The sequence below is a fragment of the Corythoichthys intestinalis genome, chromosome 12 (genome assembly GCF_030265065.1).
Source record: "Corythoichthys intestinalis isolate RoL2023-P3 chromosome 12, ASM3026506v1, whole genome shotgun sequence".
Lineage (NCBI taxonomy): Eukaryota > Metazoa > Chordata > Actinopteri > Syngnathiformes > Syngnathidae > Corythoichthys > Corythoichthys intestinalis.
This window is the reverse complement of record NC_080406.1, coordinates 3,535,352-3,555,166: the sequence shown is the minus strand read 5'-3', so window position 1 is coordinate 3,555,166 and position 19,815 is coordinate 3,535,352. Positions and strand designations below refer to the sequence as shown.

At 38.8% G+C, this 19,815-nt stretch overlaps 1 protein-coding gene across 1 annotated transcript in view; it reads left to right on the top strand.

The window, feature by feature from the left end:
- The first annotated feature begins 2,617 nt into the window (after window positions 1-2,617).
- The window catches only part of itgbl1 (integrin, beta-like 1), a 49,887-nt gene continuing 32,689 nt past the window's right edge, over window positions 2,618-19,815 (top strand). Inside the window, exons 1-3 of the mRNA XM_057852365.1 lie at window positions 2,618-2,905; window positions 6,388-6,590; window positions 18,042-18,188. Coding sequence (XP_057708348.1) covers window positions 2,820-2,905; window positions 6,388-6,590; window positions 18,042-18,188 — 436 coding nt within the window. The 5' untranslated portion in view covers window positions 2,618-2,819. The remainder of the gene's footprint in view (window positions 2,906-6,387; window positions 6,591-18,041; window positions 18,189-19,815) is intronic.

Sequence of the window (19,815 nt, the reverse complement as noted above, 5' to 3'; positions counted from 1 at the left end):
CAGAGAGAATTGGTAGGTTTAGCTCTGTAAACATCTCCTTCGTACACGATTTCCATTTATTTCCTATTAGGGACCAACGGTGGCTTGTCCCTACTTAGCAAAAGTAACTAATGTCATGAATATTAATGAGCGGAAGTGACGTGTTGCTTGCGGTAGGCCATTGCCTACCTTTGGGATATAACCTCTAACAGTTTTACTTGTGTGCTCATCATAATTTCCAGCTATTTTACAAGCAGATCTCTTGCCAATGAATATTTGAAAGTTATTCGCTCGCAGCAAGGATAAATCAGCAAGGAGGAATGAGAGAGGTAAAATAGGTAACCTACCCAGGCAACATAAACCACTTTAAAGGGTATGACAACACCTGGGGAAATGCTAATATTCCATCATTTATTCATCAACGCATGCCTTTTGAATTCATATCATGCCACTTCGTGTGATTACACACATCGCAACACCAAGAAAATGATAGAAATTAGGTCAATTGTCAAGCTAAAAGGACCCGCCCCCGAGATGCCAGAAATCTAGCATATTGTGTGCGTGACGTCACTATAGGGAAACAACCGGCTCAGTGCTTAGTACTGAATGGCGGCGATGATGGTGGACAATTTTGTCTCTGTTTGCAGCGACGAATCCGACGTAACGAACATTCTTCTAATGGTGACGAGGAGAGTTATGAACCTTTCTTTGGTGTTTTGGGTTATCAATTTGAGCCCAAACGACAGCCAATGCAGCCTAATGAAAGGATCATTGAGGGGAGCAATCACACTGATGAAACACCGGCGGCAACAGAATTACCGAATGGTTTGTTTTGCATTTCTTTTTGTGACGCTGATACACCGTGACCGCAAAATAAAGTAATGTATAAAATAATTATCATTTTATATGCTATCATCGGTTTCGCTCTGCCAACCGACACAAATATGAATGGGATTAGAGCAGGGTTCCCCAACCTTTTTTGCACCACGGACCGGTGTGATTTGGGTCTTTTTTTCACGGACCGGTGTCCTGTCAAATTTTGCACCCTTATAAAATTTTGCTTCCAAAGCTTTTGTGGCGGTGAAAAAAGCCCTCTTTTATATTCAGTTGGACTCTCAATGTTATCCAATGGTGCTAAAAAACTATTTACATCATAAACATACATGTGCAACACGGAAATGGCGTAAATTAATGCTTAACAACACGGCGAAGTCGTTAAGTGAGAGGGCTACGTGCAGTTGTTGTGTGCGCCAAACATGGCAAACGTAAGTTAATATTCCTTTCTTTAAAGAAAGTTTGTAGTGTGTACTTAGGAATCGCTGCATTTGCGGTCCTTTTTAACGTTACGCGCATGCCAACTTTGTCAGAACACCGGCAATGTGCGGCAGAAAAATACAGCAAATATAAAATAGCATTTGTTTTTAGCCCTGTCGTGTTAAGTGCAGGGAAAAAAATACAACTCACCCGCTGAATCAGTGGGAGGGCTGAGTTTGTTTCGTTGAGACGAGATGGTCCCGAGATGGGAGAGTGAGAGAAGCTAGCATCACAAATACACGATGTTGGAAATTGTAGCACAGTTTTCAGCACGCTCCTAGCGATGTCGGGATATTCCGAAATGACTTTAATCCAGAACTTCGGTAGAGTTGTTGTCTCAAATGTACGTTGAAGTCGCCGTGATTTGCGATCTCTACAAGCTGATATTCCTGTTCCACAGACATGCTCGAATCACTCGATTTATTCACATACGGGTCAAGAATTCACTCCTTCGCAGTTCGTGGGTCTTTAGTGATTGGGAAGTAGCATAAATTTTGTTTTCTTTGAGGTTGTAGGCACATCTTCTGGCCTGTCAGGTTCCCTTTTCCCCGTAAAATTGTAAAATTAGCCCTCTTAGCACTGACGAACTTTACTCATTGTCTGCGTAGTCATGCTCTTTTTCTCGCGTTCGGGAACTCATGGGTACTACATTGCGACAAATGGCTATTTGTAAACAACATAGCATGACAGGTTTGAACCATTTTAGCGATTTTTTGATAAAACACGAACACAACTCTCTCGTCGATAAACAACGATGGCACCTGCCTCAACCTTTTGTTTCCTTGTTATGACGTCTCCGCCCCATTCGGCTGTTTCCGGAACACTTTCGGAAATCTTCGTCATTTTCGATCTATTTTTGATAATTGCTCATTAATGTGATTGATTTTTTTGTTAACTTTATCAATATTTGTTATCTTGGCACATAACAGTTCTATTGATGTCTCACACCCCCTTTGCGTTTTCATACCCTTTAAGGTCACAACCTACCAGTTGAGAAAGACTGATTAATGTTGTGTGAATTCTTGAGCAGATTTTTCCATATTTTTGTCAGTTCAACCAGCTTTCCACCCTGTAAAAACCTTTTAAGCCATATGATTTCCTTCCACATCTGATAGTGTCTTTATGCATTTGTATACTTTCCTATACATAACTTTCCATGTATGTAAAAGCTTCTGGTGGAGTCCAAAAAGAAAGAATCATCTGGAAAAAGACAGAGGAGGGGAAAAAGTGAAACAAAAAAAAGTAAAAACAGTCTGCTTTTCATTACTTTCTTAAACTAGAGAGTGAACTTTTCAGTTTGGCAGTTATCCGCCTGTAGAACTTTAGGCCAGGACCGAGCCTGGGAGTCGCAACTAATGAAAGGCACTTGTACGAGAAAAGATCGGGCCAGCCTGCTGCTTTTTTTCCTCCACCTTTTGGTTTCTCTCCCCTCCTATTTTCTTCTTCTTCCTGCAACTGTCAACGAAGGAAGAGTGGGAAAATTCCTTTAAGCTACTTTAACTCCGGGTTAACCGTGGGATCTAAACATGCACACTGAAGTTTGGGTGCAGCCTGTGCTAGTGCTGCTAATTCTGCTCTCCAGCGCCGAGGACACATTGTTACAGTCTGTGAGGTGAGTTTCAACGCAACTTCAAGCTCCACATGCAAAAATAAGTTTTTCATGTTTATATTGGGCTGAGTTGAGGGTGCTAGTAGGAAAAGGAGGTGCAGATATTGATGACGACTGTAGAAAAGTTGAAGATACCAAGATGCTGTTTGCATTTTAACTTTGTGTTGCTGTTGTTTTTAAAAACAAATCTGGAATGTAGACCAGGTTTTTCCTCTTCTTTGTATCCGTTGCGTTACAATCTGTGGGATTCATTTTAATTAAGTGAAAAAACAGCTTTCCAATCAAGTTATTGCTGGCACAGGAAAAATTAGCATGAACTAAACCCTGGGTCACTATTGGTTCTGACTACTGTGGGAACAATTCGTATGACCTCAGCTCTGAGTCACTGGCAGGGGCGGGGCTAGGGAACAGGCAAGCCAGGCAGTTGCTTGGGGCCCCGAAGGGCTGCCAAAAAATGTACTCTGCTGAAACGACAAGATTTAGCCATGGGAAATAACCTCGCTTAGCTTTGCAAGCAAGATGGTACTTCATCATTCCATTTCGCAAACCTCATCTGATGGTTGAGCCGATCAGAAGAAAGAGGCAGGAGGTGCAGACTTATATTATACAACCCCTAGCAAAAAGTATGGAATCACCAGTCTCGGAAGAGCACTTACTCAGAAATTTTATCATGCAGAACAAACTCAGATAAAAAGCTTGAAAAATATTGGGTTAGTTAAAAAGTGCAACTCCTTACCATTCAGAAACACTAAAAGAAATGAATAAAAAAACATTGTGGTGGTCAGTAAATGTTACTTTTATAGAACATATGCAGGGAAATATATATGCAATCACTCCATTCTGAGGAGAAAAAAAATGGAATCATGAGAAACAAACAAAGAAATAACAATCAAAACACATCTCTAGTATTTAGTAGCACCACCTCTGGCTTTTATGAAAGCTTGCAGTCTCTGAAGCATGGACTTGATGAATATTCTTCATCAATTTAGTGCCAACTCTCTTTGATTGCAGTTGCCAAATCATCCTTGCAGGTCGGAGCCTTGCTGTGGAAAATTTTATTTCAATTTCCACCTCAGGTTTTCAATAGGGTTGAGATCTGGGCTATTTGCAGGCCATGACATTGACTGGATGAGTCTTTCTCCAAAGAATGCTTTAACAGTTTTAACTCTGCGGCATGATGCATTGTCATCTTGGAAAATGACAAACATATTTTCAATTGAAGGGATAAGAAAGCTGTCTAAAATTTCAATGCAAACCTTTGCATTTATTGAAGATTTAACCACAGCCATCTCCCCCAGCGCCTTTGCCTGACATGCAGCCCCATGTCATCAAGGACTGAGGGAATGTTGATGTCTTCTTCAGGCAGTCATCTTTGTAAATCTCACTGGAACAGCACCAAACAAAAGTTCCAGCATCATCACCTTGTCCAATGCAGATTCTTGACCCTTGTCCCAAGAGATTTCTAGTTTGGAGCCCCAAGGGACCCTAGCGATGCCACTGGCAGTGCAGTGGATCACATGGCAGATTTAAGCAGTTGGCGTAGTTTATATGTCCGTAATCTCAACCAGTTCTAATGGTTTACTTAATTCCAGCTGTTGTGTGTACGTTTTATATTTACGGAGCTCCCTGAGTACCAGGGTAGAAAAAATTTTTCATAGCTAATCTGTACCCACAGTACAACAGCAGGGCTACAAATTGTAACCAAATGGTCGCATTTTGCGACTAAAATTATAATGCACGATCAGTAATATTGCACATTTTGTTTGTTTGTTTGTTTGCTAATTTGTTTTCGTTGAGGACTACTGTTCTGGGTCATTGCTAAACAGTGGCCACAGATTACTAAACTATGGGTGCAGATTACTAAACTGTGGGCAGTGTCGTTTTCATCGACGATAACGATAACGAAAATACCTCGTCGACAAACAATTTTTTCAAGATGACGAGTAGACGCTAACGAGCTAAAAACACTTCTTTGATAGACTAAAATATTACGAGCCAAATGCCATTTTACGTCTGACGAGACAAGAACGAGAAGAAAATGCGTCATAGTTTCCGTCAAATGTTCACAATGTGTAACATTTTTATGTATAGTTTAGCTGTCCGGTTGTATCACTCATGTGATATGCTGCACCCCCCAGCCCCAACTCACTGGTGTTCTCTTCTCTCCAGGCTTGCTTGTTTTAAAACACTTGGTAATATTTCTCATGTTGGTAAAACAGAATATGCAATGTTGCTTTAGCCTTGAAAGGTCTATGCTGAGTGATCATCACACACTAAATGTAACTCGTAGTGTTTGCATAGCATTCACGTTCACGTTAGCATTAGGCTAATGCTAAAGGCGAATATCCTCAAACTCTCAGACATGTTTTTACTAGGGCTGTCAAACGATTAAAATTTTTAATCGAGTTAATTACAGCTTAAAAATTAATTAATCGTAATTAATCGCAATTCAAACCATCTATAAAATATGCCATATTTTTCGGTAAATTATATATATATTCTGTAAAATAAATTGTTGGAATGGACAGATAAGACACAAGATGGATATATACATTCAACCTACGTACCATAAGGACGGTATTTGTTTATTATAATAATAAATCAACAAGATGCATTAACATTATTAACATTCTGTCAAAGCGATCCATGGATAGAAAGACTTGAAGTTCTTAAAAGATAAATGTTAGTACAAGTTATAGAAATGTTATATTAAAACCCCTCTTAATGTTTTCGTTTTAATAAAATTTGTAAAATTTTCAATCAAAAAATAAACTAGTAGCCCGCCATTGTTGATGTCAATAATTACTTACACAATGCTCATGGGTGCTGAAGCCCACAAAATCAGTCGCACCCAAGCGCCAGCAGAGGGCGGCAAAACTCCATAAAACACAATTAACAAGTGGGCATTTCCCTCTACTGACATTTAAATCTGTCTGAGCGGGACATGTGCGTTAATTGCGTCAAATATTTTAACGTGATTAATTTAAAAAATGAATTACCGCCCTTTAACGCGATAATTTTGATAGCCCTAGTTTTTACATATAGTTCATAGCATCCAGGTGGGTATAATTAATTGAAAATAATGTAATGTTTTCCTTGTGTGTGCATGATCACCAAGTTGGCGTTGTCCTTGTAGATGCTACAATATGTGTTCCTCTGTTAATTTTCCTTGGAAATAGTTGGAAACCTTTATTTATTTTTGGAATATTTTTTTATTTTACAGTAAAACATTTTTAGTAAACGTCAACTTAAACTAGATGAAATTAGCCTCAAAGTTTCCTCAACAAAAACTACACGAAGACAAACATATTTTGGAATGACTATAACATGACTAAGACTACTAAGTATTATCGTCCAAAACACAAAGACGAAAATTAAAAGGGCTGCCAAAAACAACACTGCTCCGTACATATTAATATCACCGAACTGACTTTTGTTTCTTGAAGATTATAAAGATAACTTTGTTGTTCTTTGTTTTTGAACAGTCAAGTTGCTGGTGTTTGTAGGCTATCTACCGAGTCGTCTCTGCGTCGCTGCCGGACACCCGATGGAAACATTTGCAGCGGGAGGGGCAAGTGCGACTGTGGTGTGTGCATGTGCCAAGCATCGGATCCAGGGAAATTCTACGGGCCTCGCTGCGAGTGCCACGACTGGGTCTGTGCCACACACAATGACAAAAATTGTAATGGTGAGTACACAATGCAGATGCCATGATTATATACTAGTATATGGCAGAAAACAGTCAGGTGACTTGAAGTTCCGCTCTGAGACCCCCAATTTGGCCAAACTCAAAATTGTCCTATATGCATGTATGATAAAGCTTAAAATCTCAATTTTCTGGGGGAAGAAAAATTTTGAACAGGAGAAACCCTATCGGGAGGTGAGCACACGCAAGAGCAGAATTACAGACGCCAAGACTTTAACGAGATATTATCGTGTAATTACCTTGTTTCGATCCAAAAACTCCATGTAGCATGCATCACTGAGTGTCAAGACACAGCTGTGAATGGCCACAGCTGGATTCTTTTGGGGATTTTATGGATGAAACATGGTCATATAACAAGGGTCGCGATGCAGAAATCGCAGACATCAAGGAGTGGTCGAGATTTTCTTTTTCATATATTTACCCTTTTAAACGTTTTTTTTTTTTTCAATATTTCTTTGTTTGGATCCATTTATCATCTAACATATCGGAGAAAATGCAACAGTAACAATAAATAAATAAATAAATAAATAAATACAATTAAGCGATAGTTATGAGGTAGATATTAAGCTTGAGAACGATAAACCGATACGACCGGATATCCGGTTTTATAGGTGAGAGCTATAGATGTATCGATAGTAAAGTTACCATTCGACAGTAACTATTAGGGTTGTTCCGATCATGTTTTTTTGCTCCCGATCCGATCGTTTTAGTTTGAGTATCTGCCGATCCCGATATTTCCTGATCCGATTGCTTTTTTTTGCGCCCGATTCAATTCCAATCATTCCCGATAATTTTTCCCGATCATATACATTTTGGCAATGCATTAAGAAAAAAATGAATAAAACTCGGACGAATATATACATTCAACATACAGTACATAAGTACTGTATTTGTTTATTATGACAATAAATCCTCAAGATGGCATTTACATTATTAACATTCTTTCTGTGAGAGGGATACACGGATAGAAAGACTTGTGACTTTGTAATTTGTGACTAAATATTGCCATCTAGTGTATTTGTTGAGCTTTCAGTAAATGATACTGTGGCCATCCCAAATGCATGATGGGAAGTGGAACCATGACTGTGCGTCGTGCTACCAATTGCTATATCTTCTCTGCGTTGGGTGTTAAGACAAAGATCAATTACCACTTTGCTTCCCCACATTGCTTCTCATGATAATTCTAATCAAAGGGAGAGGGATTGCAAGCTTTAGCCAATTAAACAAAGGCTCCAAAGGCTGCCAAAATTCACTCTACTCATTTTGCGCTGCCTTTGATCTCTCTATATAGGTAAAACGGCGTCATTATTGAGCGCGACAATGAGTGAGATGGTCGTGCAGCGCATACATTAATTGCGTTAAATATTTTAACGTGACACATTTTTTAATAAATTAATTGCCGCCGTTATCGGGATAAATTTGATAACCCTACCTTAAGCCTAAACTAAAGACTCTGGATGAGTGTAACATATTATGTCTGTAACGTTAAATACAATTAGAAAACGATTTAATTAAAAAATATATATGGCGGAAAACACTTAAGTGATTTGAAGTTCCGCTCTGAGACCCCTAATTTGGCCAAGTTTCAAAACTGTCCGATATGCATGTGTGATACATCATTGGAAAGCTTAAAATCTCCATTTTCTGGGGGAAGAAAAATTTCGAACTGGAGGGCATTTTTAAAAAAAACTTTTTTTTAAACAGCAAAACCCTATTTGGAGGTGAGAACACGCAACAGCAGAATTACAGACGCCATGACTTTAATGAGATATTATCGCGTACTTATCTTGTTTCGATCCAAAAACTCCATGTCGCATGTATCACTGAGTGTCAAGACACAGCTGTGAATGGCCACAGCTGGATTTTTGGGGGATTTTATGGGTAAAACATGATAATATAACAATGGTCGCGATGCAGAAATCGCAGACATCAAGGAGTGGTCGAGATTCACTTTTTCATATATTTACCCTTTTAAACGTTTTTTTTTTTTTTTTTTTAACATTTTTTTTGTTTGTATCGATTATCATCTAACATATTGAGGAAAATGCAACAGTGACAAAAAAATACAATTTAGCGATAGTTATGAGGTAGATATAAGTGACTTTTTTACAGATGCCATTTTTTTCATTGTGACATAATTTGTTTAAAAATTTAAAATATGCGAGTGAATAATTTTTTAAAGTCGTTTTTTTTTTTTTTTTTTTTTTAAACAAAATATTAGATCTCAATTAATGATTCTAAGCTAAAAACGACAGACATTTTGAATAATAAATATAATTACGTACCTTATTTTCATGGCTGGGTCAAAACAAAAACAGTTGCGCGACGTCTGTAAATGGGGGTTTTGAGGGTAAAACGGGTAAATTAAAAATAGTTCGGAGGCTTAATGCGCCATGAATCTGTTATGGCAGCATATAGACATATAGTTCTATCAAACACAACAGTTGTTTTGCCTTAAAATACAGCAGTTTCTTTTAAAGAGGAGTGCAAGAGCAGAAACTGCTTTTTCAGTCTTGTCTGTGTTTTCCGCCACATATACATTTAAAAAAGGCATGGCCGATATTTTTTAGCTGATTCCGAGACTTTGAAAATGACGTGATCGGACCCGATTGATCGGCATCCCGATCGATCGGGACATCTCTAATAAGTATAATTACTTACCTTGTTTTCATGGCTGGGTTGAAACAAAAACGGTTGCGCGACGTCCGTAAACGGGGGTTTTCAGGGTAAAACGAGCAAATTAAAAATAATTCGGGGGCTTAATGCACCATGAATCTGCTATGGCAGCATATTGACATATTGTTCTATCAAACACAACAGTTGTTATGGCTTAAAATACAGCAGTTTCTTTTAAAGAGGGGTGCAAGAGCAGAAACTGCTTTTTCAGTCTTGTCTGTGTTTTCCGCCATATATCAGTGGTGCTCCATACATTGTCACTAAGCGACACCCTTACCACAAACACTGCTCATCCATTTTGTTTTTCTTGTTGACGACCAATGTCCTTTTGTGAATATAAGCACAATGTACGCTAGTCATTGACCGTCCTGTGCTTCAACTGACTGTGGTGCAGGGAATGTGTGCACCATTCCAACTTATTAACAATGTGAGTGGTTGTCTGTCTTTATATGTACCCTGTAATTGCCTGGTTCCAATTCCACATGAACTGAAATCTACAAGATGGATTGATGTACTCTTGTGCAGTTGTACCTAATGTTGCAGCCATACTTTTTTCCACTTAGTTGTGTTGAATAGGCAAGCATGTCGATGTGTGATATTCAAATGTCAGGTTGAAACGAGCAGTTGCAAAAGAAGAGCTCTACAGTAATAGAGATATGAATACAGGTGTGAGCGTCAGTTGCATGTGATGACTTTGTGATTTATTGGGGCAGACAACACGGCTGCTGCGAGGGGCTCATTACGGTTCAGCAGTCTGGAACGATGAAGTCCGACTTTTTGGCCTCTGATAATGGGCTTTCACTCACGGTTGCGCTGCGTGGCATCCGAGGAGGGATGGTCTTTCACACTTTGACGCACACTAACGCCAACACACTGGCGAGAAAAGGATCTGCCGATAGCATACGGTACTATACTAGTCCGAGTAAAAGTGTATAGCAGACCAACAGAAAGACAATATTGAAAGTAGGGTTGTTCCGATCATGTTTTTTTGCTCCCGATCCGATCCTGATCGTTTTAGTTTGAGTATCTGCCGAACCCGATATTTCCCGATCCGATTGCTTTTTTTTTGCTCCCGATTCAATTCCAATCATTCCCGATAATTTTTCCCGGTCATATACATTTTGGCAATGCATTAAGAAAAAAAATGAATAAAACTCGGACGAATATATACATTCAACATACAGTACATAAGTACTGTATTTGTTTATTATGACAATAAATCCTCAAGATGGCATTTACATTATTAACATTCTTTCTGTGAGAGGGATCCACGGATAGAAAGACTTGTAATTCTTAAAGGATAAATGTGACTTTGTATATTCTGACTAAATATTGCCATCTAGTGTATTTGTTGAGCTTTCAGTAAATGATACTGTAGCTATTTAACTGTTCTGCCCAAATGCATGATGGGAAGTGCAACCATGACTGTGCGTAGTGGTTCTAATTGATATATCTTCTCTGCGTTGGGAAGTAACATAGGGTGTTAGGGAAAAGACCAACCACTACCGTTCGTCTCCACATTGCTTCCCACGATATTTCTAATTGTTGAAAGAGGGATTTAAGGCTTTAGCTAATTAAAAATGGGCTCCAAAGACTGCCAAAATTCTCTCTACTCATTTTACGTTGCCTGTTAGCTCTATATATAGGTAAAACTGCGTCATTATAGATTGAACGCGACAATGCGTGAGTGGGTCGTGCAGCGCATGCGTTAATTGCATTAAATATTTTAACATGATTAATTTCAAAAAAATTACTTACCGCCGTTTACGCGATGAATTTGATAGCCCTACTTTAAGCCAAAACTAAAGACTCTGGATGAATGTAAGACATTTTGTCTGTAACGTTAAAAACAATTAGAAAACGGTTTGATTAAAAAATATTTATATATATTAAAAAAACGCATGTCCGATATTTTTTTGCCGATTCCGATACTTTGAAAATGACGTGATTGGACCCGATCGATCGGGACATCTTTAATTGAAAGGACATTTAATGGAGCAAATGGTCTCTTAAATTCAAGTTTTTGTCATTTTCAGAATGTCAATTTGCAAAAAGTAAGACCTCTGAGAAGTTGACCCCCATCAGATGCATATTTATAGCGGAAAACACTCAGGTGACTTGAAGTTCCGCTCTAAGACCCCCAATTTAGCCAACTTTCAAAACTGTCCGATATGCATTTGTGGTACATCATTGGAAAGCTTAAAATCTCAATTTTCTGGGGGAAGAAAAATTTTGAACAGAAGGGCATTAAAAAAAAAAAAAAAACAATAATAATAATTTATACAGCAAAACCCTATTTGTAGGTGAGAGCACGCGAGAGCAGAATTACAGACGCCATGACTTTAATAAGATATTATCGCTTACTTACCTTGTTTCGATCCAAAAACTCCATGTAGCATGTATTACTGGGTGTCAAGACACAGCTTTGAATGGCCACAGCTGGATTTTTTGGGGATTGTATGGGTGAAACATGGTCATATAACAAGGGTCGCAATGCAGAAATGGCAGACGTCAAGGAATGGTCAAGATGTTCTTTTCATTTACCCTTTTAAACTTTTTTTTTTCAATTTTTCTTTGGAACGACTATTTATCATCTCAAATAACGGGGAAAATGAGACAGTAACAAAAAAAATATACAATTAAGCGATAGTAATGTGGTAGCAGAGGTTGCGCTAGACTTTTTCGTTGTCTGTCATTTTGACTGACAGGGTCATAAAAATCAGGTCATAATCTATTTTTACCCGTCACTTAAATTTTTTAAATGATGATAATGACATTGTGGTGACCCTTTGTTTGGCATAATTCACCTTCCGTACTTGTGTGTCCATTTGGCCGAGCGCGTTACCGGCTACGACAGTCACGAGACAGAGACACTTAAGAGCCGCGCGCGGTCCCCTCACTATCCACTCGCTCTCGCTATATGATTGGCCGAAGAGTCGAAATGCTCTCCCGTGAAATGCCTGTTTAAAAATGTTCCCGTTGTTACTTCTTGCGTTAGCTTAAAAGTGCCCATTTAAAAAGGAAAAGCGATGGATGATACTACACACAGAGCGTATTATTAACAAAATTTAAAGTTGTATAATCATATAGCGAGAATAAGGAACGTCACTGACAAGCGCAGGCCCCCGCGAGTGTATAGTGAGGGGAATAGGATAGTGCGCCTACAGCTAACAAGACTCTTAACATTGCATACCGCTTCAACATATTCAATAGTATTTAGTTTTCATTCATTTTAAATTAATATTCTGTCTGAACAAGCTTAACAGAGAATCCACACCGTGCCATAACACATCAAGCAGATGAATATGTAACTTTTTCTCTGCAGTGACAAAAACAGCTGACTGTGGCCCCAGTAGGTAGGCTACATTATGGAACAATGAAATGAACAGTTCACCTGCTGTGGCCTGAACGTAGTCTCACACTTTCCTCCTGGTGCGCATGGACTTGAATTGCGTGCCCGCTTGTGCAGTCCCTGTTTTTTCACCTCTTTTATCAACACCATCGTCGTTTTGGGGCTTTTTGAAGAAACTTCGAACACTCAGTTGCCTTGACATTTTTCAGAGTAAGGTCAACGACGTCATGCATCAAGAGAGACAATATCTAATTAATATGCTCACTCGCCACCCTGTGGTCTGGTATGTGAATTGCAACCGGTCAAAATGACGGATGGACTTCAGTTTTTTCCGTCAACGTTTTAAAAAATCGGTCAAAGACGGAAAATATTCGGTTAACGCGACCCATGTGTGGTAGATATCTGTGACATTTTTACAGACGCCATTTTTTTCACTGTGACGTAATTTGTTTAAAAGTTTGAAATATCCGAGTGAATAATTTTTTTAAAGTCGTTTTTTTTTTTTTTTTTTTTTTTTTTTAAACGAAATATCAGACATCAAATAATGATCCTAAGCTAAAAATGACAGACATTTTGAATAATAAATATGATTACCTACCTTCTTTTTATGGCTGGGTTGAAACAAAAGTGGTTGCGCGACGTCTGTAATCGGGGGTGTTTACTGAAATTTCCAGGTTCGCGGTGAATCAGTAACAGGCACACTTTTGCTCAATAGACGATGTTTATTGATTAGAAAATCCAGAATAAATGAGATTTATTGATTACAATCCCACAAGAGAAAGCAAACAAGTATCAACAAATGTCAATGATGACGCTAGACTTGAGCTTGTCAACCCCAGAATCCCTGCGTTAACGTTACAGCAAAACAAAATGCCCCTTTAGCAATGAAAATCGCTTACCATGACAAGTGAGTGGGAAGCTAGCAACACTCCAGTAAAGCGGCAAAGGGACAAAGCCAGGCGATCCCCTGGCGGACTTCACGGGTCGCCCGGAAATGTCCGGTTTTGTAAGGACGCACCCCTCGGAGGCGGAGAGGCCAAATTCCGCCCCCGAGCGGTGCGGTCCCGTCTAATCACATACATTTAAGCTACTTTTGGTTCAGCCCCCTTGAAAAAGGGCTTTTCACATGGGACAAATGAGCTGTGCTGCAACAGATGCCAACAAATGGTTATCTCTATGGGACCCAGGCGTGTAACTATGGGACCCAGGCATGTACTATGGTGCAAAACAAGTTATCTCGTTAGATTCTCAAGCGCGTCTCCTAACTATGGGAACATGGTGAAAAACAATAGAAGTTGTTACAATCTGTCACAGAAGCAATCATACATCACAAAAGCATAATGTAATATTTTCACCCATCAGGGGGTTTCCAGGGTAAAATGGAACAATTAAAAAGGATGTTGCTTTGATGCCTTGATGGCATCATACCTACAGTAATATAATATGAACACATGTAGCAGTCTCCATTTTCGTTGCGGTATGTTCCCTGAAAAGAGTACATTAGAGTACATAATTGATATAATATACTGGTGGCAGAAGAGTAGAAAAAAATAGCCTTTGGGCTGAATTAAAAGCTGTACCTCAGATAGCTGATACACTGTTTATTTCTTTTTGTTATTTTGCTGAGTTTGCAGCTGTACAGCCTCTGAAAATAGAGCATTATATGTATGAAATGTTACTTTAAAAAGTAATTGGTCACAGATACAAATGACTTCTTCCAAAAAGTAGTTGACTTAGTAACATAGTTTCCACGTCACTATCCTTAAATATTCCGTGAAGTAACAATATTAAATAATAATTCAAGTTGGAGAACGCTACCTTTGAAATTCCCTGGCCCGTCGTCATTATCGCTGCCTTGTCGTGTTTGCCAGAGCGTGCCGTAAAGCATGGTATGAGCCGTCCACCTAGCTAATCATCACATTTGAAACGGCGTCATCACCCCCTTCCCCTGTCATCTGTTCAGCCCTGTCAATTTAAACCCGAGAGGAATATTAATGAGCATGACAGCACTGTCGATATTTCACAAAATGAGCAGCAAAATGAACAGGAAAGACGGGATGAGACGAGACGAGAATAGGACAAAATCGGTGTTCTGCCAAAATTTGCTACACCGGCAAAAGGTCCTAAAAGAGACTTATTTGACACCCAAAGTACTACTGTGCGCTTTCAGCTTGTTTTGTTTTGATGCATACAGGCAGAACATACTAAAGATGCCTTAAGAAAATACTTAAATGTAGTAATATCTTAGGGTGGTTTAAATACGCTACGTGTAAGGTATGAGAGGGAAAACACATGCAAAAAGTCTTTTGAGGCGATGAAAAGGCAATAAAAGACTCAATAAAACACAAATAGTAAGTACTCACCGCTTTTAACCAATGTGAACATGTGTTGGATGTCTTCCCGCATAAAAAACCAAGGCAAGGATCCACAATACAAACTGTCAAATGGAAGCAAGTCAATACCAGGGCAACCTGCCTAGGAGTGGTTTAAAGACACTGCTGAACAGCTAGAATTGGATGCAGGTACGACCTCGGGAACTCATCCCACAGTTCTGTCACAAAACAATCTGACCAGCAGCAAAATGTGACAAAATCCTGCCAGTCGTCATACTAGCTTCGCTTGCTAGCTCGCGCAGCTATTCTAACAGTCCAAGCCAACTACGTCATCACCCCGAGCGTCCATTGTGCGCATCTGTTTGAGCAGGGCATGTGTGTTAATTGCGTCAAATATTTTAACGTGATTCATTAAAAAAATTAATTACCGCCCGTTAATGCGATAATTCTGACAGGCCTACTAATAACATATTTTAGTAAAAGAGCACAATTGTGGCTTATTCGAGCCTACAAGTCTTTAAATCTGAGGGTCCCTTTAAGTAAATACTGTATAGCGTATAATACACCATAGCTGTTCTCTGATGTCTCAGTTTGGCCCTGTTTCCCTATTTGATTTAATTATTATTTTGTACAACATCCCACTAAATTCTAACTACAACAGGCTCGGGCAGAGTAATATTATGGTGGCCTTGACCAACATCTGCTTACCAAATGTGCAAAAATGACTTGTCATATTTTTCCATTGTTTTGTTTCTCCCTCTTCTCTTCCTCATCTCCACATATCTTTTCATTTTGAACAGTTTTTTACAAGCCATTGTACTGAAATCATTTCCAAAGTCATCACATAACTTGAGAATAGAAAAAAACTAGTCACTGGGACTATTTAACACTCCAATTTTTTTGTCAACTTGCTTATTCTGCATCATGGGGAATAATTTTAGAAGCACAAGGACATGACTGAAGAGGAACAGTTTCATAGTTTCACACCAACAAACTAACTGTCAAACTAATACATACATAGGGGCAAATAAGTATTCAGTCAACCACTAATTGTGCAAGTTCTCCCACTTGAAAATATTAGAGAGGCCTGTTATTGTCAACATGGGTAAACCTCAACCATGAGACAGAATGTGGGAAAAAAACCCAGAAAATCACATTGTTTGATTTTTAAAGAATTTATTTGCAAATCATGGTGGAAAATAAGTATTTGGTCTATACCAAAAGTTCATCTCAATACTTTGTTATGTACCCTTTGTTGGCAATAACGGAGGCCAAACGTTTTCTGTAACTCTTCACAAGCTTCTCACACACAGTTGCTGGTATTTTGGCCCATTCCTCCATGCAGATCTCCTCTTGAGCAGTGATGTTTTGGGGCTGTCATTGGGCAACACGGACTTTCAACTCCCTCCTCACCCCGTGGCGTCAATATGATAACAAGAAGAGGGAGCAAAAATACCAGAACCACACGGGGGGGACCTAGTAAATTGTCAGGAATACGCGGGCAGACAGGTTGTGTGGACCCAAAAGCAGGAAAAAGGAAGCGAGGCAGAAGGGCGGTGCAAAAGGTTTTTAATTAATGCCAACAAAAAACAAAGTACCAACAAAACGACTGGGGTATCCAAAAACTCTTAACAAAAGTCGGGCTAACAAATAAACTTACTTTCAAAGCAGGGCGAGTAACACGAGGAACTGGGGGGGGGGGGAGGAACGCAGGCATGAACGTGGACCAGTACATTGACAATGGAATGAAAAGAAACTGGGAGCTTATATACACACACGCAGACAAGGGGTAACGAGACAACGAGGAACAGGTGAGCACAGGAGGATGCAAGTTCAGAGATAAACTAGGAGAAGGCACAACAGGTGAAATTAATAGGCAATCATGGGGACACACTAGGAGGAAACCAACACAAAGCCTAACATGAATGACCTACAGAGAGCTGGGACCACAGTAACAAAGGCTATCATCAGTAACAAAATGCGCCGCCAGGGACTCAAATCCTGCACTGCCAGACATGTTCCTCTGCTGAAGAAAGTACACGTCCAGGCCCGTCTGCGGTTGCGCTAGAGAGCATTTGGATGATCCAGAAGAGGACTGGGAGAATGTGTTATGGTCGGATGACACCAAAATAGAACTTTTTGGTAGAAACACTGGTTCTCTTGTTTGGTGGAAAAAGAATACTGAATTGCACCATACCCACTGTGAAGCATGGGGGTGGAAACATCATGCTTTAGGGCTGTTTTTCTGCAAAGGGACCAGGACGACTGATCTGTGTAACGGAAAGAATGAACGGGGCCATGTATCGAGAGATTTTGTGTGAAAATCTCCTTCCATCAGCAAGGGCATTGAAGATGAGACGTGGCTGGGTCTTTCAGCATGACAATGATCCCAAACACACAGCCAGGGCAACAAAGGAGTGGCTTCGTAAGAAGCATTTCAAGGTCTTGGAGTGGCCTAGCCAGTCTCCAGGTCTCAACCCCATAGAAAATCTGCGGAGGGAGTTGAAAGTCTGTGTTTCCCAATGACAGCCCCAAAACATCACTGCTCTAGAGGAGATCTGCATGGAGGAATGGGCCAAAATACCAGCAACTGTGTGTGAGAAGCTTGTGAAGGGTTACAAAAAAAATGTTTGGCCTCCGTTATTGCCAACAGAGGGTACATAACAAAGTATTGAAATGAACTTTTGGTATTGACCAAATACTTATTTTCCACCATGATTTGCTAATAAATTATTTTAAAATCAAACAATGTGATTTTCTCCTTTTTTTTCCACCTTCTGTCCCTCATGGTTGAGGTTTAACCATGTTGACAATTACAGGCCTCTTTAATATTTTCAAGTGTGAGAACTTGCTCAATTAGTGGTTGACTAAATACTTATTTGCCCCACTCTATATCTAAATGTCAAATCTTGATGCAGGTAAGTTAATAAAATTTTAATAAAATGTACAATACAGCTCTGCCTCCTTGTTCAAATGTCACACACACCTTGTATCCTGGGCTTTGCAATCTATTTGTATTTACCGAAATTCGGTATTAATAAACAGCTTGCAGTGTGTGGCGTTTCCTTTCAGATAACGGCTACTGCGACTGCGGGAAGTGCGAGTGTGACGAGGGCTGGTTTGGAGAGGCCTGCCAATTCCAGGAGGAGTGCAAACTGTCTGGAAAGAAGAGCAGGGAGCAGTGCAAAAACCCGCAAGGGGTGGTATGCTCGAACAGAGGTACACACTTGCATTTAGTTATAATAAATAAGTCGACATCTATTCAAAAGTTATTGTTAGCTTAACTAAGAGTACTAAAATAAGTAAAAAAAGATGGAAGCAAGAGTCATATTTAGTCGTAAACTTTCCTTGCCTTACGTTCTTGAACCATTTAGCATTGTTAGCATGTTGTCACGGGTCGCTACCGCGCGCGGTCGCTTATGTGTTCATATATGTGCATTTTACATATTTTTAATAAGTTCGCTATGTGATGTTGTAAGATTCCAAATCATCCGTGAGCAGTCCCTGAATATAAACACGCTGGTCCTCACGGGAAACGCAGTCATCCTTAAGTGAAAACACTACCGCTTTTGTCCACGGGCGTCGCTAAAATCGACTAAAACTGAGAAGTTACCAATTTAGTGTAGTGTCATGAAGCTTGTCAGCTTAGCAACCGTAACTAAGGGGGGCAAAGCTTTTGCCAAAGGTCAATTTGAATGTTTCACATAATTAATTTAAGGAAAACATTTTTTTTTAAAGGTAGAATACAATAAATACATAAATAACCAATATCCTTTTGTAAATATGCCATTTATTGGCATGTTTTTGATGTCACATAAAGCAGGTTTTGTTTTTCAAATATTTAAAATAAAAACCCTGTGGACAAAAATGTATTTAAACTAGGGCTGTCAAACGATTAAAAATTTTAATCGAGTTAATCACAGCTTAAAAATTAATTAATCATAATTAATCGCCATTCAAACCATCTATTAAATATGCCATATTGTACGTGTAAATTATTGTTGGAATGGAAAGATAAGACACAAGACGGATATATACATTCAACATACTGTACATAAGTACTGTATTTGTTTATTATAACAATAAATCAACAAGATGGCATTAACATTATTAACATTCTTTTTGTTAAAGGGATCTACGGATAGAAAGACTTGAAGTTCTTAAAAGCAGGGCTGTCAAAATTATCGCGTTAACGGGCGTTAATGAATTTTTTTAATCAATCACGTTAAAATATTTGACGCATTTAACGCACATGCCCCGCTCAAATAGTTTAAAATGACAGCAAAGTGTCATTTCCACTTGTTACTTGTGTTTTTTGGTGTTTTGCCGCTCTCTGCTGGCGCTTGGGTGCGACTGATTTTATGGGTTTCAGCACCATAATTATTATTGATATCAACAATGGCGAGCTACTAGTTTATTTTTTGATTGAAAATGTTACAAACTTTATTAAAATGAAAAAATTAAGAGGGGTTTTAATATAACATTTCTCTAAATTTTACTAACATTTATCTTTTAAGAACTACAAGTCTTTCTATCCGTGAATCCCTTTAACAAAAAGAATGTTAATACTGTTAATGCCATCTTTTTGATTTATTGTTATAATAAACAAATACAGTACTTATGTACAGTATGTTGAATTTATATATCTGTCTTGTCTTATCTTTCTATTCCAACGATAATTTACAGGAAAAATATGCCATATTTTATAGATGGTTTGAATTGCGATTAATTTTGATTAATTTTTAAGCTGTGATTTACTTGATTAAAAATTTTAATCGTTTGACAGTCCTACTTAAAAGATAAATGTTAGTAAAAGTTATAGAAATTTTATATTAAAACCCCTCTT